We start from the raw sequence: 26235 nt of genomic DNA on the forward strand, positions 1-26235 counted from the left end.
TCCCTGGTGAGGGTGATGGGGAGCCAAGGAAGGGATTAGAGCAAGGGAGGGACTTGATGAGGAGAAATACCCCTAGGCATTAGTTGCTAGAGTAAAGGCTCTGGAGCCAAAATTTCTAGGTCCAAATTCTGGCTCTGTCACTCACAATTGAGTGACTTAACTCACAAAGCCACAGTTCTCCCATCTGCAAAATGGGCTCATATTAAATGTGGCCCCCCTCACCTAATTGGTATGGCCATGAGGACAGCTATCCTAGAAATGAACTTTAAGGCATCAAGGGAGGGGCGCCAAGGGTGCAGATGGTGGTGAGATCCCTGGGAGGCCTCCCCATGCTACTCGAGCTGAGAGTGGGCTGAGAAGGGAGAAAGCAAGGTAGGTGGGTACTGGCATGAACACAGGTGTGGGGAACATTGTGTGGTCTCCATTTTCCCAGGGTGAGGCTGTCTGGCAGGTGCTGGCGGGTCAATAGCCATGGGCCCAGAATTGAAGACCTCACTCTGCTCTTTTCTGACTCTGTGGCCTTGAGCCTCACTTTCTTGAAAGAAGTACACTGCATTCCACTGCTGAGTGTGGTGTGAAGGAGCGAGGAAGAGACTTGGACTCAGGAAGATAGGGTTCAAGTCCAGCTCCACGTGTGCCATGTGCCCTTGGGCAGGTCACTTCATCTTTCTGGGCCTCTACTTTCTTATCTGGGATTGGAGGAGTCTGGGAGGTGATCAGTGCCCAGCAGACCTCCTGTCACTGCCTCCCCAGGGAGTGGGGTCATGGAGTAGGGCTCCCTTGCCAGTCCAGCCCCCATTTTCTGCTCAGGGTGAATCTGGAGGAACTGACCACTCAAAGACTGTTGACATCACATTAGAGGTCAGAGCATACAACCCCTTCCTTACTGTAAAGATGAGTAAACTGAGGTTGAGAGAGGAGCTGTGGCTTATTCAAGGCCACACAGTACCCAAGGCCTGGCAAGAAGCCAGGCCTTCAAACCCTAACAGCTTGTGCCTTGGTTTCCCCATCAGCACACTGAGCCTGGAGAGGGTGGCAGCAAGGCTTTAGGTAGCCATAAGTGTGCTGTGGGAACATCTAAGGGGGGGTTGGGGGCAGAGGGGCATCTTTGGCATGCTCAGGGCCAGGCATCAGCAGCCCATGGATTACCCCAGCATCTGAACCTGCCAGGCCTCCCTCAAGGCTGCCATTGTCCCAGAGCTGGGGAGACGATGAGTGACGGGATTAGAGCTCATGGTGAAGGACAAGGGAACGGCCCTGGCATCTGGGACGGGGCAAGAGGGGCCCTCCCTCCTCTGTGGCATGGGCCTGGGCCAGGCTGGGACAGGGTTTACCTGCCAGGGCCCCATGGCTAGGGGAGCACTGGCCTGATCAGGCCTCTGGCTACACCACACCACCCACAGACACATGCATGTGCCCAGACACAGACCCACTCACAAAGATGCCCCCAATCTCCCACATCCAGAGCCTCACCCCGGGGAGACAGATATTCTCACACACACACACACACACACACACACACACACACACACGCCAACAGACATATGGACACACATAGACACCACCCCCATAATTTCCAGGGCTGGGGCACCAGCTGATCATAGGAGGCCCCAATTACATTTTTCTACCCATAGTTAAAGTTTTTTTTTTTTTTTTTTTTTGATGGAGTCTCGCTCTGTCACTCAGGCTGGAGTGGTGGTGTGATCTCAGTTCACTGCGGCCTCCACCTCCCGGGTTCAAGCTATTCTCCTGCCTCAGCCTCCAGAGTAGCTGAGACTACAGGTGTGCACCACCACACCCAACCAATTTTTGTATTTTTAGTAGAGATGGAGTTTCACCATGTTGGCCAGGATGGTCTCCATCTCCTCATGATCGGCCCGCCCTTGGCCTCCCAAAGTGCTGGGATTACAGGTGTGAGCCATTGCACCCAGTCTAGATTTTTAAAAAAGACATTAAGCAAGTGACACTGATTTGTGGGCTCCACTTAGAAGTCCTTTGCAGGAACCCACAGTGCGTGTGCAGGGCTGGTGGGTGCACGCGCACCTCCTGGTTGCCCCAATGCAGCCCAAGGCAGAGGCATCATGGCTGTACCCCTGCGGCCCACCACCCACCTCCTCTTCAACGTGGATGGCCTGCTTCTGGACACTGAAAGGCTCTGTTCAGTGGTGTTTCAAGACGTATGTAATCGCTATGAAAAGGAATACACCAGGGATGTGAAGTCCCTGGCCATGGGTAAGAAGGCATTGGAGGTGGCGCAGGTGGTCATGGAGGTCCTGCAGCCCCTGGTGGTGTCCAAGGAAGAGCTGTTGGAAGAAAGCCAAGTCAGGCCGAGGGATGTGTTCCCCACCGCAGCGCTCATGCCAGGGGGCTGAGAAACTCATCCTCCACCTTTGGAAGCACAACATCCCCTTTGCCGTGGCCACCAGCTCACAGTCCGCATCCTTCGAGGTGAAGATAAGCAGGCACAAGAACTCTTCAGCCTGTTGCATCACATCGTGCTGGGAGATGACCCGAAGTGAAGAGTGGCAAGCCCGACCCTGCCATATTCCTGACTTGTGCCGGGAGGTTCTCTCCGCCTCCTCCCGTGGAGGAGTGCCTTGTCTTTGAAGATGCACCCAACGGTATGGAGGCAGCCCTGGCTGCCAGGATGCAGGTGGTCATGGTTCCAGATGGAAACTTTAGCCAAGACCTGACCAGAAAGGCCACCCTGGTGCTGAGTTCCCTGCAGGACTTCCAGCCCCAGCTGTTTGGTTTGCCCCACTATGAGTGAGAGGGAGTCTACATGGTGGTCCTCCTAGGCCACTCTCATGGTCAACACTACTGGGGGAAAGAGAGAGGAAGTTGATAACTCCCACATTGCCCCCTACGTCACTAGTGATTTTAGCCTCCTGAAGTCTGTCTTTTCATCCGTGTTGCCTTGACCCACTCTCTAAAGTATTGATAAGACGTAACTTGACAGTTGAGAGAAAACACAGTAGCCCAGAACAAAGATCAAACTTGAATTACCATCTAAAAAATCAAACGGATGTAGCATATGATAAAGTGAATGTACATGCATACATATATATTAATATGCATGTAGGCATTATATATATGTATGCACATATATATGTAAAATATATGATTTTCCTAAGACAAAATAATTATATTTGTCCTAAGACAAAATAAAATTATATTTGTGTTTGTTTCTTTTTTATTTTAGTTTTTCTGAACACTGCCTGGGAAATGTAAACTATCCATATATGTATACACTTTATGTGTGTATGTGTGTATATATATACACACATACACATATATTTCTGTCATATACCGCTTCCTCTTCTTGGTGTTAATGTTAACATTGGATAGAACTGATAAAGTGAGATGGTAGTTCTATCTGATTTACAAATAAACCTGAGTGGGAAAGCCATGTTTTTGATGAGCACTAAGAAATAATTTTCCTTATTAACTAGCATTAAAGTTATTTTGTTATCTCAAAATATCTCTGGATCTTTACTCATTGCCTGACTCTGAGCCGTATCATCAATAGTGTATTTTTCAGCTACTTTTCAACTCTGGAAGCTATAGATGAACCATAGGAATGCATGTGAAGGGCAGAACAAGCCTCTGGCAAATTCGTTTCCACATCCCTGATGGCTTGTGTATGTGTCTGCACTTTGAATTCTCTTTCAAGCCAGATGCAACATCTTACTGTTTCCTTCACAAATTGATTTAGTTTAATCTTTTGACAGAATTTTTTTTAAAAAAGAATACATTTAAGATGTATTTTAACTTGATTACATGTAAACATAATTTTTGTAAAAAATGAGTCAGTTTAAAGAATAGCATCAGTGTGAATCCCAGGAGAGGCACTGGGGACAGATATGGCAAATGTCAGGGAGCTGATCCTCACATGAATGAAAGACATAGAAACACCCTTGGCACAGACTATGTGCAAGTGAACATGGGAACACAGACACACACAGACACGGATGGACACCAGGGGCCTTTCACACACAAACCTCCACTCTTGGCCCTGCCTCTGCACAGACCCTCCCACCAGGTCACTCATCCACAGGCTGTTTATACAGTGAACTGGTTCAGGGCCACGTAGTTACCTGCCCATACACCAACACAAAAACACTTGTACACATCTCTCTGACTCAAAAACCCACCTGCGGCTAATATTTGTTGAGCACTTACTCTGTGCCAGGCACTGTACTAAGCACCTTTTAAGATTTCACTCATATGATCCTCACAACGACTCTGCTGAGGTTGGTACTGAGGTTTATCGGGGGAACCAGCCCCCAATATTTCAACGTAGGTTCTTTTCTATTTTCCCTAAGTAAAAGAGAAAGAGTACAAAAGAAAGCAATTTTACAGCTGGGTCTCCAGGGGTGACATCACATGTCGGCAGCTTCCATGATGTCCCCGAGCTGCAAAACCAGCAAGTTTTTATTAGCAATTTTCAAAGGGGAGGGAGTGTATGAATAGGTTGTAGGGTCACATAGATCACATGCTTCAATGGCAATAAAATATCACAAGACAAATGGGGGCAGAGCAAGATCACAAGGCCAGGGCAAAATTAGAATTACTAATGAGGTTCCATGTTCCACTGGGCACACATTGTCATTGATAAACATCTTAACAGGAAACAGGGTTCAAGAGCAGACAATCGGTCTGACTAGAATTTCTCCAGGCTGGAATTTCCCAATCGTAACAAGCCTGGGGGCGCTGCAGGAGACCAGGGCGTATTTCGTCCCTTATCTACAACTGCATAAGACAGACACTCCCAGAGCAGCCATTTTAGAGACCTCCCCCTGGGAATGCATTCGTTTTTCCAGGGTTATTCCTTGCCGAGAAAAGAACTCAGTGATATTTCTCCTATTTGCTTTCTGAAAGAAGAGAAATATGACTCTGTTCTGCCTGGCCCAGCAGGCAGTCAGAATTTATGATTATCTCCCTTGTTCCCTGAAAATCACTGTTATCCTGTTCTTTTCAGGGTTCCCAGATTTCATATTGTTCAAATACACATGCTTTACAAACAACTTGTGCAGATAACACAATCATCACAGGGTCCTGAGGCGACATACATCCTCAGCTTATGAAGATGACAGGATTAAGAGATTAAAGTAAAGACAGGCATAGGAAATTATAAGAGTATTGATTGGGGAAGTGATAAATGTCCATGAAATCTTCACAACTTATGTTCAGAGATTGCAGTAAAGACAGGCATGAGAAATTATAAAAGTATTAATTTGGGGAACTAACAAATGTCCATGAAATCTTCAGAATTTATGTTCTTCTGCCATGGCTTCAGCCGGTCCCCTCCTTTTGGGTTCCCTGACTTCCCACAACAGAGGTTGGTACTGCCATCATTCTCATTTTACAGGTGAGGAAACTAAGGCTCAGACTGGTGATGTGACTTGCCCAGGACACACAGCAAAGAGGAGGCAGAGGAAGGATTTGAACCCAGGCAAGCTGGCTTCACAGCCCAAATTCCAATCCCAGCTCTGCCTCCTGACTTGCCAGGTGGCTTAAGCCAGTCATTCCACCTCTCTGAGCCTCAATCTCATCAGTGAAATGGGGACCTTTCTTACCCCTGTCAACTGCTGTGAGGATTAAAGAAGGTGACACAGGGAAGGCTCCTGGGGTAACAGGTTCCAAGTGAATACAGCCATCCTCAAGTTGCCAAGATTTTGCACATAGCTAAGGTGGGAAGAGCTTTGCCACTTGCTAAACTATATGACCTTGGACAAGGGAGTTGGCCTCCCTGTGCCTCAATTTCCTCATCTGTAAGGTGGGGATAACACTTGCCCTCCACCCATAGAGTTATTGTGTAGATTAAATGAGACGGTACAAGTAAAGCCCTGGGCATGGCATTGAGCAGGTACTCAACATGTGCCCAAGAACTCCCCCAAGCTGTGACCAGCTGCCCTCCAGATTCCAAGCTGGTCTTAGACCCCAAAACCCACCAAAAGGAAAGAATTGCCACACACAGATTTGTCACTTAAAAAAATAAAGAGACCGAAGCATCAGATATTGGTAAGAGCCTTTCTCCTGTTTATTGGCAAGGCTCCAGCCTGGGCCTGACCCATTCACTCCTTGTCAAAGGAGGCAGCCACCAGTGGTAGGGGGCCAGGCCCACTTGGCTCCAATCAGCAGGTGTCCTCCATGGGGTGCAGGCGGTTGGTGGTAAGCAGGCAGCTGGCAAGGGAGTTCTGCCATGGTCAGCCCAGCTTCAAGTCCAGCATCAGGGCATTCTGGCAAAAGGCAAAGGGGTAGGAGAGCAATGACCAGGGACCACCTAGGCCCAGGGATGGAATGGAACTGGGCCCCTTGTCAGGAAATGGAAACCAGTGTGGTGTTTAAGCAAAGGTTGAAGTAGACTTGCCTTGTGACCCTGGAGAGGTCCCTTCACCTCTCTTACCTTCAATTTTCTCAACTGTTAAGTGAGGACAAGCACCCCCACCTCCCAGAGTAGAGAGATCAGATAAGAAAAATGTACATTTACCACTCCAAGCTCAAAGGCTGGCATGCAATACAAAGCTAATATTTATTGAGCACTTACTATGTGCCTTTAGGTAAATGATCTTAGTGAAGCATAATAACAGCTCTATGAGGACAATATCTGTATTATCATCTCCATTTTATGCACCGGAAAAAGGAGACACAGACAGAGGTGAAGTAATTGGCCCAAGACGGCGGAACAAGAGAGTAGCAGAGTCCAAGTATCCTTCTATGGAATCCCTGGTCAAGGAGGGTTCTAGGTTCTGAGGGGCAGGATTATACTGATGGCCACCTGCCCTCCCAGGCTCTACCCCTTCCAGTTTGAGAGAGGTAGGCTCTTGCTCATCACTCATTGGCTGACAGTGTTGATTGACATGACCTCCCCCAGCCCCTCCTCTCACCTCCACTATGTCCAGCTCAGCCAGGTTGTAATTCATGGCCAGAAAGTCCGGGAGTGGGAGCCCCACTTGGAGCACATCTGAGAAATAGAGTAAGAGTCATATCAGCCTGACTGCTGTGCAGTTGATTAAGGAGTGGCAGACTGGGGTAGGGATAGTGGGAAATAGTGCAGTGATTGATTCATGATGCCTGCCAGCTGTACCAACAAAGAGCTAATAAGCCTGATTTGCGATGTATTTACATCCCAGGTCAAGATGTGGGGTTATGATATGGGGTCAAGTGTCAGAGCCCAAATTGTGGGAGAGGCATTTGTCTTCAGACAGGTGACATTAAGACTATATTCACTTCAAAGATACAGCAATTATCTTCCACTCCCTTTTATCTTCCCCCATCTGGGCCCAGTGATAGGGCTTTGAGACCACCCAGGTGGCATCCCTTATTGCTTAAAGTGCTTCTTGGCACCATAGTCCAAAGCCTTTTGGAGCCCTCACCATTGACAACTGGGATGTAGGCTTCTTCGAGATAGCTGGTGATGAAGCCAGTTAATTCCTTCTCCTGGAGAGAAGAAAGAGAAAACATCCGCATTCCATTCAGTCCAATACCATTCAACAGATCTTTTCAGCCCTCTCTGGCTAGGCCTGGGGACCACAGAAGTGAATATTGGACATCAAATGGTTTGTCCAGCTGGCATCAAAACTGGGCCTGGCCTTGGCTCTATTTGGACTGTAGATTCGTGTCCTTCATCTCTGCTTAGTACCTATGACATGTGGGGCTTTGGGCCATGGTGCAGGAAGAGGAAAACTCATGAGACAAGAGGTGGCTCTGTGTACCCCACTTCTGATCCTACAGAAACTCAGTAGTTTGCTGAGTCACTCACTTACCACTGCTCTATAGCTGAGTTTCCCCATCTTTGAAAGTGAACTATAATTGCACCTGCTCCCAGGGTTTCCATGAGGATTAAAAGAGTTTGGGTAAAGCACATGATCGCAGAGTAAGTGGTGGTGGTGTTGGCACCTTCTGGGGTCAGGTTCTGTGTTGGGCCCTGAGGCTACAGAAACTAATAAAAATAACAGTTTGGCCAACCAAGGTCAACCCAGGCTGCCACTGTTCATGACAATGTTTTTAAAACCAATCCAGGGAGATGTCCAGATTCTATCCAGAAAAGGAAAACAGGGATTCAGAGAGGCTAAGGGAGTTTCCTAAGCTCACACGGCAAGTCAGGTGCGCCACGCCTCACAGTGGCCTTGCTCTGTTCATCTGCCTCCATTTCAGGGCCTCGGCCCTGCAGTTCCGAAGGAGAATAGGCCCAGTCTTTTCCTCATGCCGGACCAGGCAAGAGCACTTGGGACACTTACATTGAAGTTGCCAATTGATGAGGACTTCCGGGACAAGCTCAGTAATCTGTGGGGGAGTGGGGAAGCAAGCCAGGCGGGGAGGGGAAAGAATGGTCAGAACCAGTGGCCCTGGCCCTGGAGAAGGGGGTCCCAAGCACCCCAACACCTCCCTGATGCAGGAGTCCCCTCCACAGTCTTCAGAGCAGGTGTTCCTGAGTCTGCTTGCCTGCTACCTATGATGGGACACTCACCACCTTTCGTTACAGCACATGATTTCTCAAAGCTCATATCACTAGACTGGTCCTGACTCTTCCCTCTGGGACCCCCATTCGTGTCTATTGCTCCTGCCCAAGGCCAGCTATGCAGAGGTTTACAGCCCAACTGGGCAGTCTCAGATCCTTGCAGGACACAGAACAGGAGCCCTTCCCACGGCCCCCTCCCCTGCACAGCCTCCAGGAGACACTAACATATGTTGCCACCAGAACAGGCCATGCGATGGCCATCTGGTGGCTCTGCTCATCTATTCTCTATTCCAGTAACACGTCCTCCATTTTCCAACTCTGATTCCAAGTCATTCAGATGGGCTGAACCCAAAGTCCCTCGGGTGAGTCTATGACCCAGAAGCTGCCTGAGAATTTAGTCAACAAAGTGGGTAGCAAAGTCAAGAGGAAGAGGGAGATAGATTCTCGAGGAGTTCATTTGTGTGCCTGGATCCAACCACACCTGAAGGCAGAACTACCGCTAAAGTTAGGCCAGGCACAGTGGCTCACACCTGTAATCCCAGCACTTTGGGAGGCCGAGGCGGGCGGATCATGAGGTCAGAAAATCGAGACCATCCTGGCTAACAGGGTGAAACTCCATCTCTACTAAAAATACAAAAAATTAGCCAGGCATGGTGGCGGACGCCTGTAGTCTCAGCTACTCTGGAGGTTGAGGCAGGAGAATGGCATGAACCCGGGAGGCAGAGCTTGCAGTGAGCTGAGATTGCACCACTGCACTTCAGCCTGGGCAACAGAGCGAGACTCCGTCTCAAAAAAAAAAAAAAAGAGCTACCCCTAAAGTTTTCAATTATATGAGCCAAGGATTCCCTTTGGGGCTTAAGCCAGTTAAAGTTGGAATTCTCTCTCTTGCAAATGAAGGAATCCCGACATAATTAATCCTGACATGATTCATTATTAAGGCAAGTACAAGAATTAATAGGGACCGAATGTTAAGCTAAGATGTTTGTAGTACCCTCCTCCCAAAGTGTAAGAATGAAATAGGGTGATGAATATAATGTATGCAGCCAGTGCCTCACATATAGAGAGAGCTCCATAAATAAATGTTAGCTGCTATTAGTATAAGGAAAGGCTTTGTGGAGGAGGTGGCATTTGAGCTGGACTCTGACTCTCAGGTGACATTGGAATGGCATGGGTAAAGGCTTATTAATGGAAAAGGGGGCATGGGCCCATGACCAGATTCACTGTAAAAGACCTAGGGGAAGAGTGAGAGTAGAGGTGGAAGAACTTGAGAAGGGCCTCGAGTACCAGGCTAAGATTTGAGAAAAGATTATGCAGACAATAGGGAGCCACTGAAGGTTCTAGATCAGGAAGAGTAACTAGAGCAGCCTGGTAGTTGGGGGTGTGCTGGGTGGATCAGCCCGGTAGTGTGGGGTGTACTGGAGCAGAAGGCCAAATGTGAAGGTAACAGGGATGCCAGCATAGGGCAGCAGGGTCCTACCTGTCCAAAGAGGTGGCCATCTGCAGCCAGTTCTCTTGCACTGAGTACTGGACTTTCAGATTCAAGTGCTGGCATGGTGGGGAGGAAGCAGGGAGAAGGCAGTAAGTTCCCCAAAATCAGGGCTGGCAAAGCCAGAGACCACCACCCTCCAAGCACCACCACCATTGCCAAGGCAAAGCAGGGGATCGTCTCGCTGCCCATCCTCAGGAACTGAACCCAACCATCTCCCCATAGCCCCAGCCCAGGCTTCTCATCCCTCCTTGTCCTGAGCCAGGGCTGCATCCCCCAAAATACCTGGCACCGTCAGTAGGTCCCTGCACACATCATACTATTGATCCAGGCATTTGCACATGCTGGAACCTCTGCCTGGGGTGTCCTCTGTCCCCAGTCTCCCTGGTAAGACTCTCTGTCCCCAACCCTTCTCTGGCAAGCTCCTGTTCAACCTTCAAAACATAGCTCAGCTATCACCTCCTCTTGGAAGCCCTTTGTGATTTCCCCAAATTGGATTTGGGATCTCCCTAGGCACCCGTAGTCCCTTCAGTGCACCCTTCACTGCCTTTGTAGTTGCTGAAGAATGTTGGAGGGAGGAAAGAGAAAGGAAGGACTAAGCCACTGACCCTCCATTTTCTGGGCTTTCCAGCCATTCAAAGGTTCAGTGGCAGAGCCAAGGATCAGATATAATCAAGATTAACTGATCCCTCTGATCCATGACTTGGCTATCAACTAAAAATCCCATCCTCCAGCCTTGAATATCCAAGAGGTTGGGAATAAATGGGGAACGATTTCCCTCACCACTTCTAGGAGAAAGAGGGACATTGGAGCCTTGCCCCGCCGCTGAGCCGCGAACATCTCCAGGGTGCCGTGGAGGTGTAGCAGGCTCTTGCCTGTCTTCATAGTGACCTTGGGAGGCTTCTTTATCTTGATCTGGGTCATCAAGGGCTTTGACTTGGGATAAGCTACAGCCACCTACAGAAACGAGAACACTTCACTCAGGGCCAGTCCTTAGACTGGTGGCTTCAGTTGAAATAAGGGGTCCCTCAAGACATAGCTGATTTCTACGTTGGACACAGGAAGTACAACATGCAAAGGCCAGGATGTGTCTATCAGGAAATAAAAGAAACAAAATACACAATTTGGCTTTTCTCTATTGGAGAGAAAGTACAATGCACAAAAGTAGAGCTGTTTCTATGTTGGACCCAAAAAGTACTTTATGAAGAAGAAAAGATGTTTCAGCATTGGACAAGGAATATGTGGCATGAAAAGCTGTCTCCCAAGTCCCACTGCAGGACAGACTGGAGGTCAATAGGGCAGGACCGGGAGCAGTGGTGATGGGGAGGTGGGGCACTCACTTCAGGAATGAAGCCAGCCAGTGTCTCGGTGGTTTGTGGGGGCAGCTCACCAATCTACAAAATAAAAGTCAAGGTTAGGGTTGCTGGAGTCCTACCTAGCCCATCCTAACAAACATCTCCACTGACTTAATAAGGTGTACCCTTTGAGGCTCCCTTCATCACAATACTTACACTCTGAGTTTAACTAAATATTGTGCTTTCTGGGCAGCCCAGGTGATGACTTACACATTTCAATGCTCATAACTCTTAGCACAAGGTCAAATGCTAAGAAAATGTTGTTGGATGAAAAAGCAGGAAGATAGATGGGAGAATGGGTAGATGTGAGGGGTAAAGGGGATGGTAGACATATTTGGAGATGGATAGACAGATGGATGGGGAAATGGATAAACAGAGGAGTGGGTAAATGGGTGGGAGGATGATGAATGGATGGATGGGTAGGTGGAAATCTAGGGAAGAATACATAGATGGATGATGTGTGGACGGAAAGATGGGTGGGTGGATGAATGAAAGGAATGGTGGATAGGAGGATGAGTGGATGGGAAGATGGTGGAGTAGAATGATAAATGGATGGGAAAATGGATGAATGGACTGATGGGTGGGAGGATGGATGGAAAGGTACGTGGATGAATGGTAAACAGATGGTTGGGAAGATGAATGGATAGGTCAGTGGGGAATGAATGGATATGTGGGTGGATGGTTGGATGGATGGATGGCTGAATGAGTGGATGAGTAGGAGGATGGATAAAAGAAAGTTGGGTGGATGTAGTGGTGTTTGGGTAGTAAACAGCAGGTGCATACATTCATTCATTCCACAGTATCAGACTTTGTAGTAGGTGTTATGTGGATGATATGAAGGGATGGATGGATGCTAGTTGGAAGGATAGAACCTACAGCATGAACACATGACAGCTAGAAAGGTGGATGGGTGGGTGATGCTTGGATAAAAGGAAGGTGGATGGATAGCCAAGACATTAGAGATGTAGGTTGATAAATGGTTGGTTGTACAGACAGATGGATGTACAGATGAGTAGACGGTAGTTACATGGACAGAGGATGGTGGATAGTGAGATGAACTGCTGAGAGATACTCAAATCAGTCCTGCATCTTCCAGTCCTAGTGTTGCCCACAAGGCCAGGATAATTTTCATGATAGAAAAACTGGCAGGGACTGCATTGTAATGGACAGAGGCAGATGGAAATGGGGAACTGGACGGCTCACCATCGTATCCTGGACATTCACATGAAAAGACTTCTGCAGAAGGGCAAGCTCTGCGGAGAGGAGGGTGGCTGGGAGCAGCAGCTGCGACGAGCCTTTGGCATAACCTTCAGGGAATGCGAGGGCCTCCCTGGCATCAGCAAGCTTGATGGTTTTGCCCTTTTGCTGCTGCACCACAGGCTATGGGGCAGCGGGAGGGAGACACTCAGCTTTGGCCGAGAGGGATGGTGGCCAGGAGTGTCTCAGTACTCCAAGCAAATGGGGCTTCAGCCAAACCAAAAGTCAGCAAATCATTAAATGTTATTAATAGAACCACAACAGGCTACAGGGGGCCAACCCTCCCAGTGTACAGGTGGGTAGACTGAGGCCTGGGAGGATAAGGGAGTCAGTCACTAAACCACCGGCACTTTCTCCTAGCCCTGCTTTAGTAGCCTCAGTTGCTCTGAGTGGTTGGAGCCTTCATTTATTCAGAACATGATTTCTGCCTTGTTCTCAAGAGAAAGAGGCAGGCAGAAATAGACACGAGGCGTGTCAAGAATCCTGCTGGAGGAAGACTTCACAGGGAGGTGACATCTTGGCATTTTACTTCACGTTCCTGGAAGATGCATCTTACCTCTTCACCTGGAGCTCTGAAGATCTGGGTGAGGGCCCATCTCTGACACCAACTGCTGGATCCTAGCCCAGCCCTACCCTCCCCCAAGGTCTCAACATTCCCATCTGTAAAATGGCAGGGTACAACTGGGTGAGGGTGAGGTGGGGGTGGTGGGGAATGCTGTGCCCAAGATCTTAGGAGGCCAGGTAATGGAGCTGGTGAGGGATGTGGGGTCTCTTCCCTGCCTTGTGCTGTCTTGCTGTGTGGCCTTGGGTAGGTCACTACTCCTGCCTGTGCCTGGACCTCCTCAGCCATTCACTGGGGACAATATTTGCTTCACTCACTAGGAGAAGCAAACAGCCTAGCGGGGAACATGAGTGTGAAGTCAGCAGCCCCAGAAGCCAGCTGGGGCACTGAAGGTTCGCGTTTAGAACAGAAAGAGGGAGAGGCCCAGGGTCCACAAACACCCACATGACATTGGCCTCCAGGGCTTGAGGGGCCTCCCTCCCTCCACAGCCCTAGTCCAGCCACCTGTCCTGGCAGAAGCAGCACCCACTACCCAGACCAATGAGCCTAAGACCCCAGGTCCCAGGTGGCCCCAGGCGCTTACACTGAAGTCCAGTTGGATGTAGCTGGCTGTGGTGGCTGGTGTGGACCTCAGGACATATTTGATGGTGCCCATCTGGCCCATGGGCATGGGGTCTGTGTGAAAAGGAGGTTTCACTCAAAGAGGCACCAACCCCAGGAACAGCCCAGAGAAGCTGGCACCAGCCAGCTTCTACCCGCGCCTGGCCCTCCATGTGACTCAAGGCAATTTGCTTAGCACCTCTGGGCCTCTGTAACTTCATCTGTAGAATAGAGGCCATGGTTCCTGGCCTGGAAAATCACATCACTCGGCCAGCACAGAGCTTGAGAGTTCACCAAAGGCCATCACTGCTTGGCCCTTGCAACAGACTGGCATGGTCAGGATTATCAGCTCTATTTCACAGCTAAGCAGACCGAGGCTAAGAAGAGTGAAGCGACTTTTCCCATTCCACACTGCTGGGGGCATGAATGAGTTTTCTTCAGTTCCAGTCACTGAGGTTTCCTCTCTCCCACATTGGGACCCAAAATGGGACCCCAAAATGATGGAGGCAGTATATCCCCTCAGCAAAGGCGATTCAGGCATTACCACCATCGGGATTACTACATAGGCATGAGGCTTGTGGATGAGTAAAGAAGGGCTGCTGTCTTTGGAGTCTTGTGGGGTTCGGGATGCAATATTGAATAGGGAGATGAGAGAAAAGGAACCCAGATTCCCTGGGGACTTCAGGCTTCCCATCGGGACAGTGGGGAGATGAACATCATGACCTCAAGCCTCCTCTAGTCCCAAGGCTGGTCTGGAAGCAGGCACTAGGATGGGGAATGGGACATCAAAGTCCATCTATCCTGATGTCCCTAGGTAGGGGCAAGGTGTGGGTAGGGCTACACTCACCACTGAGGTTGGTCCACTTCCTGTTCACATACGTCAGGACTGCATCAATGGCGGGACACATCTGGAAGCAGAGAAGGCACTGGGCTAAGAGGGTCCCTGCATGGAGAGCCTCCACACAGCTGAATGGTACTCCATGGGCCATCCCAAGAGCCCCGGTGGGACAGGGACTGGGGAGAAAACTGAGGTCCCAAGTCCCACAAAAAGTCAATGGCAGAGCCCGGACTAGAGTCCAGATCTGTTGACCAAATCAAAGTCTGCAAAAATTAGCAGGGATTCTTTCCTTGGGACTGGACATCAAAGCACGATTGGCAAGCTGTGAATGCAGGCTGTCATTTTCTCCTCCTCTGTTCATGGCAGACATCACTAGATGATTGTGGCACTTTCTTCCACAGAGCCAGCCACAGTCTCAGAACCCTTCCCAGCCACTGTCAGCCAATCAGGGTCGGCACCCAACATGAAGTGCATTTGCCAGCCCTGGCCTAAGCAGTCCCAGCAACAAGGGGTGGAGGCTTTCTCTGGGCCACTCACCAGCCCAGGGAGGACCTTGTGCAGGGTGCTGTCCAGGAACTTGTTGACCACCTTGGGGAGCATGCTAGATGGACACAGGCACCGAGGATAGGTGGGCTGGTGCACCAGTGCAGGAATTTAGGCACAGGACATGAAGGGGCATGGTTAAGGAGGTTCCATGGCTCAGGAAGTGATATGCTGGGGGGCATAGCAATATGGACCGGCCTTCCTCCCCAGCCACAGAGCCCCTCACTTGCTAGGCAGGTTAGTCTTCACATTGACCAGGATGACCTCACAGCCCTCACTCTTGAGCACGGGGAGGCCTGTCTCCTCATCCCACAGAAGCCGGTTGGTGGCTGTGATGTTCAGGGCCACGATAATCTCCGTGTTCCCTCCCATGAAGCTGGAGGACAGAGCAGACGGGCACCATGGGCATCTCTGCCATGGTGTCCACTCTCCCTGCCTTCTCTTTGCTCACAATCTGAGCAGCTGAGAGGGAGAAAGGGTAGGAGACCACCCCTACAAGACAGAAAAGGGGATGGGACCTGCCCCAGGTCACACAACCAGCTTTTCTCCCTCCCTCCTTGTTTTGGTGAACCCCTACACATCCTTTAAAATCTGCTTTGCTGTCATTGCCTCCCCAAAACCTTTTCTGACCCCCACCACTGCTCAATGCTTCATCTGTCCTAGATCAGTCACTCAGTCTGTGATTGTGCTTAGGTCTGGTTCCTGACAAAGGTAGGGACCAAGTCTACATCATCCCAGATTACAACACTCAGATGGTACACAGTAGGCACTCAATAAATGTGCATGTAAGGATGAGACAGGAAGGCCGTTCTCCTCCCCGCTGCCCCTCCCCTGCCACACTCACCTCTTGCCAGTGATGGTCATGCCTGTGGACACACATTGGAAGATGCCCACTCCAGGTACAAAGTTCAGTGTGATGACGGGCAGCTGGACATCCTTCACCTTCAAACTGGGAAGGGACAGGCAGCCACACCAATAAGATCTGAGCAGGCAAGACCCAGGACCTCCACCCACTTCTCCACCACTTTACTGGAAGGCCTTTCGATAACCCCAGCCCCCTATCCCATGTCATAGGGGTAAGCCTGACTCATGGGGCCATTATGAAATGCAAACAAAAGGCTGGACATGAGTCAATTTGTATACAGAAAGCACTCATTATATGGGAGGTGGGACACATGGCTGACCTGTGTGACCTTGGGCTGTGTCATTTTCTTATGTGGGCCTCAATTTCCCCATCAACAAAATGGGAGGCTTGCTTAGATCAGGGTTTCTCAAAAGTGGCACTATCCACATTTTGGGCAGGATAATTCTTTGTCATGAGACTGATTTGTGCATTATTGGATGTCTAATAGCATCTCTGACCTCAGCCCACTAGATGCCAGTAGCATTCCCCCAGTCCCCGCAACTTGTGACAACGAAAAATGTCTCTGGACATTGCCAAATGTCTTCTTGGAGGCAAAATCACCCCTGTTTGAGAATCACCAGCTGAGATCCAGGGTAACAAAAGATGTGGCACACATACCCCCACTTGCCCATCCTGAGCTCTTGGCAGACATTGCTAGTTGATCACAGTCCTAGTTCCTGCCGAGTGCAGATAGTGCCTCAGAGCCCTCCCAAGTGCGTCGTTTCAGGCAGCCCCTACTGATCAATCTCATGTGGCACTGGCAGAGGAACCAATTCCCTCTTGTCATTAGATGATTGTTGATGCCTTTCCAGCTCTACCATTTGAGGATGTTTTCATTAATTTCACATACATTCAGTGAGCTCATGTTGCAAGCAGAGTTGAAATTTGACTTTCCAACCTCATTTCTGCCTCAAAATGACCCTGCTCACTACAAAGCAGAAATTGTCCCCAGTGAATGGCTGAGGAGGTCCAGGCACAGGCAGGAGTAGTGACCTACCCAAGGCCACACAGCGAGACACCACAAGGCAGGGAAGAGACCCCACATCCCTCACCAGCTCCATTACCTGGCCTCCTAAGATCTTGGGCACAGCATTCCCCATCACCCTCTGCCCTAACCACCACCCTCCAGCTCCCCTCCCCCACTCACTTGGCGATGCCCTTGATAGGTTTCATCCCTGGCTGTTTCTTGCCTGCCTCAGCTGCCATCTTCTCCAGGATATGACTCTCATCCATGGCGCTCTGGACCTCTGGAGTGGAGACACTTAGCTGGAGAGATTATCCCTGGGCCAATCACTCAGGTATCCCAGGCCACTCATAGTCACTGTGCCCCACCCTGGGCTGGACGATGGCAGAGACCCAGAGATGAGTCCCACAGCACCCCAGCCTAATAGGGGAAGATGGAGTCACCAGCAATGACAGTAACAAGCTGTAGGAGCTGCACGAGGGTTTAGGCAGGAAGAGAAGAGCTGGGGAAGGCTTCCAGGAGGTGGTGACAGATCAGTTGGTCCTTGAAAGGGGAATGGTAATTTTCAGCGGGAAGCAAAGGGATAAAAGGTATCAGTCTGGGCAGAGGGCACAGCAAGTGCAAAGGTGGGTGGGAGGGAAGGTGGCACAGTTGGGGGAAGAGGATAGATTCAGCATGGGTGGAGGGTGAGCACAGACACGACAAAGAAACTGGAGCAGTTTGCAGGGGGCATGTAGTGAAGCTCTTGAACCCTAGGGTACTGACTTTATCCTGTGGACCAGCCACTCCCAAGCCTAGGTGATTAGGGGACTCCTCTGGGGACTTGAATGCAGATTTTGGGCCTGAAGCAGAGAAATTCTGATTCCCCAAACCTAGAGGCCCCAACCCCCCAAGTAACACCCCGCCAGAAACACCTCCATTATGGTCACAAGCTAATTCCAGAGAGGGGACAAACACTGAGTTGGTAGAACAGTCATTAGCCTTTTGTACCTGGATGTGACTCAGTTTCTCTTGTGCTAGTGGAGTGGGGGATGGAGGTGGAAAACACATTTTACTAAGGTCTCCTTCAAGAGATTTTAATCTCACATTTTATTCTATCCTGCTATAGACAGACTGGTCACCCTATTTTACATTTCTTTACATTTCACCTTTACAGATGAGCAGACAGCAACACAGAGAGGCCAAGTAACTTGCCTGAGGTCACACAGCAGGTTGTTGCTGGGATTTGACCCTTGTCTGTCACTCCCACAGCCCACTTGTGGCTAAAACCCCTGCCATCAGGGCCAAGGAGAGACTCCAAAGGAGCAGGATTTTCAGCTCTGCCTCTAACTTGCCAGGGGAGCATGGGAAAATCATCCCATTTTCTCTGGTCCTTGGTTTCTCCCCTCTGTAAAGTGGGAGAATAATAATAACACTTGCTTGTAAGTTTACTCGGAGCTCACAGGATGCTCCAGGGTGTGCAACCAAGAGCAGTGACTACCTACCACCTACCCCAAGCACCACCTCCCAGCCGCATGCCCGGGCCCACAAGCTCACCGCGGTTCATGACGTCCATGCCCAACCGCGGTAGTGCCCCAGGGTCAGCTCGCGTGCCGGTCAGTAGGCTGCAGAGCGCCAGGCACAGGATCCGCAGCATGGCGCCACCTGTGCCAAGGGGCCTGAATTGCGTGCAGCCCACCAGACCCTGGTTCCCTTGGGGACCTGCTGTCTCAGAGCAGATTGAACCCCCTGGATGTTTCTGGGGTCCAAGAGCCTTTGGACTCAAGCCAGTTCAGCAAACATGAGCACTGCCTTCTCCCAAGGGATTGAGGAACCCCCAGATTAAACACAGGGCCTCGAGCCACCCCCAGGTAGCTCGTTTCCCTCTGTAAGCCTCAGTTTCCTCATGGGCATGATGTGTTCTGACCAGCCTGCAAGATGGGGTTGGAGGAAGGTTCAACTGCAGTTTTTCATGGGTTCAAGGGCGGCTCAATGCTGGAGCCACAGAGAGAATTCCAGACCTTCCTTGAGCCCCACACTGCATTGTGGGAGTGGGGAGTCCGGTGTCCCCACCTTGATCCTACAGCGAGTGGCCCTTCCTACCTCTTCCAGCTCAGCTCACTTCCATGTGGAACTCAGAAAGCTCAACTCTGAGCCCTGAAAGGCCTCTTGAGACATCGCCTAACCGATGGAGAAACTGAGGCACAGACATTAGGTCTCCTGGCATAAGGACCTCCCACCCCAGACCTTTTCAGGTTCCCAGGAAAGCCCTACCCCACCCTGGGCCCATAGAAATCCTTCCCTCTTACTTACCAAGACCTGAAACTCTCCCAACCAAGGGCCAAGTGTATATTTCAGTTTTGAGCTTTGGCTGAAAAGAATGAAGGCAGGGCCCATGGTAGCAGGGCCTGTGTCCACCCAGAGAGGGGAGGTTCCCACCAGACTCTCTCTTGCTCTCAGCGGGCTAAGTCACTGAGGGCTCCCCTAATGCACAAACTAAGATGGGCCCTTACCATGGGCCTGCCTTCCCAGTCCAAGCCGATGCCTGCATTCATTCACTCATTCACTCATTCATTCATTCATTCATTTGGCTCACATCTATTGAGTGCCTTCTATATGCCAAGCACACCGGACTTGTCACTTTTATCTCTGTGGCAGAGACAACCCTGCTCCTCCTAAATCCTAAAGTCTGGCGGGGAACAAGAAGCAATAGGGTGGGATATGGGATAAAGGGGTCAGGGACGGACTGTCTACGGAGGAGACATTTAGGCTGAGACCTGAGGGATGAAAAGGAGCTTAAGTATTGAGAAGCGTTCAAGCCAACAGTCAATATTCACTAAATGGAAGATATATCTGGGCTTAAAATAATCCACTGTAGCGCTTCTCCACAGCTGTGAATGCACAGGTGCGTGCCATGACATGTGCTCACGTCCCTGCACACCCCATGTCAAATCTCTTTGAAAATCATCCCCAAAGGGGCTGTGAAATTCTGAGCCAGGCAACAGAGCTGGGAGGGACTTGGTGAAGGTCTCCTCCAGCCCCAGCCCCATCTCACAGACGGGGTGACTGAGCCTCACCCCAGTCTCCCATCCCCAGGCCAGAACTGATGCCAGGCATTAGGGTCACTCAGGGCAGGGTCTTTTTTTGCCCTTTCAGAATAATAAGTGGCTTCAGGTAACATGGCCATGCGGGTGTCTCTGGGACAAATGGCTAATGCTAGGGTTTTGTTTCTGAATGTGCTTGTCCTAAGCTGTCCCTCCATTTTAGAATGCCTTCCCTCCATCCATCTATCACCAGCTCAACCCTCAAGTCCTAATTTCAGCCCTTGCCTCATCTACCAGGAAGCCTCCCTCAACCCCTGACTGCCCCAAGCCTCAAAAATCACAAATTGAACCTGACTGCAAATAATCCACCGTACCTGTGATGAGTGTTTCCTGCTACCCCCAACCACCCCTATCCTTTGCTCATGGTTTCCCCCACCAGAAGTCCCTTCCTCCCTCTCTCTACCTGGCACATACTCCTAGATGCCCTCCCACTCCTGGGCGCCCAGCTCGGCTCTGAGCTCTTACAAAACAGAGCCTGGGGTTTCCCTCCCTAGTCTCCCTTCAACCTCAGATGGAGCCCAAGGGAGACCCATTGGATCTACTGTCTCCTCGATCTTTCCTAACTCCTACAGCATCGGAAAATTACAATGCCCAGTGGTCACCTGTGAGGTGGGGAGCACTGGATGGGGGTCAGGACATAGATCCAAGTCCTAGCCCTGCCACCCATTTTCTGTGTGACCTCAGGCAAGTCTCTTCCCCTCTCTGGGCCCCAGTTTTCTCATCTGTAAAATGACAAAGCTGGATAAGACACTCTCTGGGGAGAGTTCCACAGGTGGGGGACTGTCCTTACCTTGCTGAGCTTAGGGAAGTTCTGCAGATGACTGACCCCTGCCTCCTGACCCTGAGCTGAGGAAGCCCTTTTATTCGGGAGCCTGATTAGTGGCTTGGAATAATTAAGGGCTTAATAAGGCCCAGATAATTATCTAGAGGCTTGAAGAACGGAGCCCCATTGCTCACGTGACGTTTCAGTCTGTTCCAATGTAAATAGCACGGAAGACAAGAGTGGCTGGGAATCCTGGTGGCCACATGAGGGCGGGTACCAGGGGCAGGATGTGGCTGCCCAAGTGACCATCAGTGCTCCCAATGTCCCCTTTCCTAGATCCAGCACCTCCCACAAGTCTGGGCACACAGAGGGCATGCGTTTGTTTCTTCAAGAAACATTTATTGAGCCCCTGCTGTGTGCCACGCCTGTGCAGGGCACTGGGTTTATCTCAGTGAACAGGCAGTTGGGGTTCCTGCCCTGAGAGAGTTCCTGGAGGCCAAAGGGGGAGACAGGCACTGTGCAAGTCAACAACCACAAAGCCTATCGTTCCCGAGGGAGGCGAGGGTGATGAAAGCCACTAAACCAGAGAGATGGGACAGAGATGGAAGAACAGGGTGCTCATCAGAACCTGGAGACCCGTGAGCAAGGGTTCTTGGAGCTGATGCCAGGGAGTGAGCAAAGCCAGCTCTGCAAGACAGGGGCAAGGTGTTTCAGGCAGGGGCCAGCAAGTGCAAAAGGCTTAGGAGATGCTGGCTAAGCCCAATGGGGCTTGTGTCCCCCAAGGTTCATTCACAGGGGACACAAGGAGCTAATGGCCACGTGAGGTGTCTTCAAAGGACCCCCTGAAGATGCTACCATGCAGTACTAGGTTGGGGGTGCTTTCTCTCAAGGTCCAAACCTGGGAGAAACGAAGGCGGGGGTGACTTCAGAGGCACAGGGGGAGCCGGCCACAGACCCGGGAGCAGGCCTTGCGGTTTCCAGCCTCTGTTCTGCCCATCATGAGCTTTTTGGGGAGCCTTGGTTCAGAGGCGCCTTGAGGGCTTTTGTACTTGAGAAACAGTCCCCGGGAGGCTGCTGGGGGCCTGGGGTTTTCCTTTCCCATCCCACACGGACTCCACAAGTCCAGAAAGATGGAGGAAGCCACGGTGCTCGTGTGCACCTGGGGCCACTGAGGCCAGAGGGGAGTGAGGGCCTGCCCGAGGTCACATGCCGCGGCTGAAGCCAGGCTGGGAAGGGCGAGAGCAGGACCCAGGGTGGCCAGATAGTCTCTACTCTGATCCAGGCCCTGAGCTGCAGGAGCCAGGTCCACAGAGAGCATCGTCTTATCCCTGCTGACCCACCCCCGACAGACAGGCAGGCCTTACATCCTCTCACCACCCACAAATCCACCCCAGTGTGCCTTGACTGCAGCTGCCTGCTCTCCCTGCCTCCCACCAGGGCGGAGCGTATTTGGGGTGGACAGCAGAAAGGACATGGGGTGGGTGAAACAGGAGAAACCCCTTGAATGGGTTTAGGGACCTGAACACCAGTCCCAGCCACTTCCCTCAGAAGCTGTGTGGCCTTGGGCAGCTCCCTCAACCTCTCTGGGCCACTTCTGTTTAATCCTCTTTATGACGGAGGAGAGGGTAGAACTCTATGCTGCTGACAATAACAGTAGGACCCATTTACTGTGCATTCCCCCTGTACCAGGCATCATGCTAAGTGTTTATTTACACTCACCCATTTAATCCTCAGAACTACCTTATGAGGCAGGCACTTAAGCAATTTCCCCCATTTTATAGCTAGAGAAACTAAGGCTCAGAGAGGTCAAGTCATTTGCCCAAGGTCATACAGCGAGTGAATGGCACAGCTAGGGGTTGAATGTGGATCCAAGGGCTCCAGAGCCCAGGCCAACACCTGCCAAGGCATACTCAACAGGGCTCTTCTCTTCTCCAGGGCCCCAGGATTGCCCTGCCTGGCTCTTTATAACGCCCTCTCTGCCCCCAGCTCTAAATTCAGCCAGCTTCCAGGACCAGCTGAGGCTCCTTCCTCCAGGGAGCCTTCCCTAGCCTCCTTTCCTCTCCCTAACTCTCAGAAGCTAGAGACTGGGCCAGTCCTGAAGCTCAGTATCATCTTTTCCCTTCCCCACTGACCCTCTGGGGACCCAACACAGGGGACTCCAAGTCTAGCAGCCCCCACCTGCCTATGAGGATGGGGCTCTCCACACGGCATGCCCAGGGCTTAGGGTTGAGGCAAGCCTGGGCCAGAGCTCCACCATGTATGTGTGCAAACAGCTCGCTTACCACACATTTATTATGCATTTGTTGTACACTGGGCTCTGGGAGGGGTCAGGGAGGTGCAGCGGGGTAGGAAGCCACAGACACCAATAACCATGGTGTGCAATCAAGGGGCATCAGAGTGATTGGGGAGGAGGGGTTTGGAGACTGAAACAAGGCAGGCAGGTCACCCCATGCTGTGGCCAGGGGAGACTGCGTCTGAGCTGCTGCATGGGGGTAAACAGGCTCCGGTAAAGAAATCCCATGTTGGGCAAAGAGCCTAGCGAGGAAATCTGCAGGGTAGACATTTAGGGCAAAGAGTGGCCATGCAAGTGGACAAGTGAGATTCGCAAAGGCTCCTGACCTGGGAAAACACCGTCCTTTTCTCCTCTGCCCCACTGTGTCAGTTAGCAATTTATCACTGCCTCTCAGCTCCAAAAGCACCCTTCAGTGTATGTTCCATGATAAGCAATGGGACTCATTTAAGCATTTCTCCTTTAAAGTGAGCAAGATGTCAACCTTTCTTTTTTTTTTATTTTATTTTATTTTATTTATTTATTTTTTTTTTTGAGACAGAGTCTCGCTCTGTCGCCCAGGCTGGAGTGCAGTGGCACAATCTCGGCTCACTGCAAGCTCCGCCTCCCGGGTTCACGCCATTCTCCTGCCTCAGCCTCTCCGAGTAGCTGGGACTATAGGCGCCCGCCACCACGCCCGGCTAATTTTTTGTATTTTTAGTAGAGACGGGGTTTCACCGTGGTCTCGATCTCCTGACCTCGTGATCCGCCCGCCTCAGCCTCCCAAAGTGCTGGGATTACAAGCGTGAGCCACCGCGCCCGGCCGTCAACCTTTCTTAGGAGAGGGCAGTGCAAGAGGAAGCGGCTTCCTGCAATTTCCAGTGTGGGTTGGAGTTGGCTATGTGAGTGTGTACAGGTGAAGCCTATCCCAGCCATGGGTCCAGAACTCAATCCCTCTGCAAACTTGCAACCTCAGCCTGCGGCCAGCCCTTCCAAACAGAAATCAGAGCTACTCCCCATGCCCCCACCCATCTGACCCAACCCCTCTGAAGGCCTCTTGCCCATGCCAGTGCCCAGACTCCTCCATAAGTAGCCCCACTTTACCTCTATCCAGTCGGCTATAGTCCAGAGAGCCACACCCTGAGCTGCTCCATGTGCAAGCCACACTCCAGCCCTCCCCTCTTTCGTCACCCCATGCTGCTTGCACACTGGTTCCCAAGGTCTTAGTCTCCTGTTGTTTGCCCAGCAACTCTAGGCCAGCTGAGGCTATCTCCAACCTGGACACACCAGCCAACATCTTTGCTATCCACTAGGCTGAGCAATGCCTTCTCCAATGAGGCCTGAAGCCCTTCCAAGTTTGTCTTTCCTTGGGTACTCTCCCTCAGCCCTAGAGGACCATATAAAGTTTCCTTATGTCTTGCAGTGACTCTTTTATCATAGTTAATAACTCTTCATATTAAACTTCCACTGTTTGAGTTCCTGTGTGGTTTCTATCTTCTAACTGGACTCAGACTGCTACACCCATCTGTCCCTCTCAGCAGCCAGAGCCCAGCAGGCACCTAACTGAATGACCAAAGGGTGTCCCTTAGCATTAGGGCAACTCTCTTTGGACAGACCACCAGCTTCCTTCTGGGCAAGGAGCTTGACTGAGGCATTTTCATCCCCCTTTCACCTTAAAGAGTATATATTATTGAAATAGGTACATCATGCGTACAAACAAAGCCTGGCAGGTTGGAGAAAATGACTGCATAAATGGGCAGATGGATGGATGGATGATGAACAAATGGATGAATGGTTATATGGATTTAGATTGATGGGTGGGTGGGTGTGTGGGTGGGTGGATGGATGGATGGGTGAATGAACAAATGGATGGTTACATGGATTGATGGGTGGATGGATGGATGGATGGGTGGATGGATGGATGGATAGATGGATCACTGGACTGACATATTGAGCTCATAATCTTTTCCTAGGTTATTAACTTCCTTATGGACTATGCCTCTGTCTTAAGTTTTTTGTCTCTCTCATACTCCAGACCACTCTGAGTGCCTGGGTCTCCCTCCCTCACTTCTAGAGCTCAGCCTATTTTAACCCTCAATAAAAGTAGGATGAATGAATTAATTAACCAAATAACCAAGTGAAATACAAGTCACATTGTCCTGAGCAAAATCTTGGGGGTGGATTTTCCAACCTGCCCCTTGCCATTCTCTCAGTACCACCCCCAACCTATTCTCCACCACCAAGACTCTGGGCTTGGTCCAGTACCTTCAATCTCTCATGCAGGAAACTTTAGGAATGAACCTGAACCCTCACAGGAAGAGTGGCTAGGGTCACACCATACCAAAGGCTTTGCTTACTGGTGGTAAAAATTGAGGCACCTTTTACTCCCCAAAGGAAACATAAACAGAACATAAACCCCATATATCTAGGCAGGAAGGAATCCTGTCTCTGGCTAAGAGATTAGCTTATCAGGGATAGAAAACCACATGGCTTTGACTTGCCGGCATTTACATCCCTTGGTGTTACTTAGGTCATCTTGTCCTGTGTGACTCACTGGGTGTGAAGGGCATTCCAAGGGAAAAGGGGTTAGACATGTTCAGTGTGACCAGAAGGGCAGAGGCCCGGGAAGCAGATGTTGCCTCCTTAGAACAAAAAACCTTGCTCGTAAAACCAAAGACGGAGAAACCAAAGACGGAGAAGCTGCCTAGAAGAACAATGAACTCCCCATCACCTGAAGTTCGTGGCTCAGGGACAAGGTCCTGCTCTGGGAGCTGGAGAATAGGAGACGGAACCAGACATCTTATGTCTGGATTGAAGGAAGGTCGTGTCACCATCCAGCTCTGAGGCACCATGCATTCCCCTCCTCAGTGGACCTTAGTCCCCACATCCATAAAATGGAACTCCAGTCTCTGCCTGCCTGATTCATGGGGCTCCTATGAGGTTCTAGTTACAAGAGGGGGCAAGCTGCCAGGCAAGGGGCACTGTGCCCAAAGTGCCACCATTGTGCTCTAACTTCAGGCTCATCCATGCGGCTCTCCAGGGTCCTCTTTCAAAACAGGAGCTCCCCCAGGCAAAGAGGTGATACAGTCAATGGATGTCATCAACAGGGATGTCATCAACAGGGATGTCATCAACAGAGATGTGGTT

At 50.7% G+C, this 26235-nt stretch overlaps 1 protein-coding gene and 1 pseudogene across 1 annotated transcript; one reads left to right on the forward strand and one right to left on the reverse strand.

Annotated features, from left to right (window-relative positions):
- Window positions 1-2081: 2081 nt before the first annotated feature.
- Window positions 2082-2770, forward strand: LOC116461369 (pseudouridine-5'-phosphatase-like; annotated as a pseudogene).
- A 3439-nt stretch (window positions 2771-6209) lies between these two features.
- BPIFB6 (BPI fold containing family B member 6) lies at window positions 6210-18609 on the reverse strand. The gene is made up of 15 exons (XM_032142833.1): window positions 18513-18609; window positions 17157-17256; window positions 15950-16054; window positions 15332-15481; window positions 15100-15163; window positions 14572-14632; window positions 13708-13799; window positions 12509-12685; window positions 11291-11344; window positions 10734-10907; window positions 9942-10009; window positions 8244-8289; window positions 7380-7443; window positions 6891-6967; window positions 6210-6242 (listed from the first exon to the last, which is right to left on the reverse strand). Exons 1-15 carry the CDS (start codon window positions 18607-18609, stop codon window positions 6210-6212), a joined length of 1362 nt encoding a protein of 453 aa, XP_031998724.1.
- Window positions 18610-26235: the final 7626 nt, after the last annotated feature.

The sequence above is a fragment of the Hylobates moloch genome, unplaced genomic scaffold (genome assembly GCF_009828535.3).
Source record: "Hylobates moloch isolate HMO894 unplaced genomic scaffold, HMol_V3 SCAFFOLD_21, whole genome shotgun sequence".
Taxonomy (NCBI): Eukaryota; Metazoa; Chordata; class Mammalia; order Primates; family Hylobatidae; genus Hylobates; species Hylobates moloch.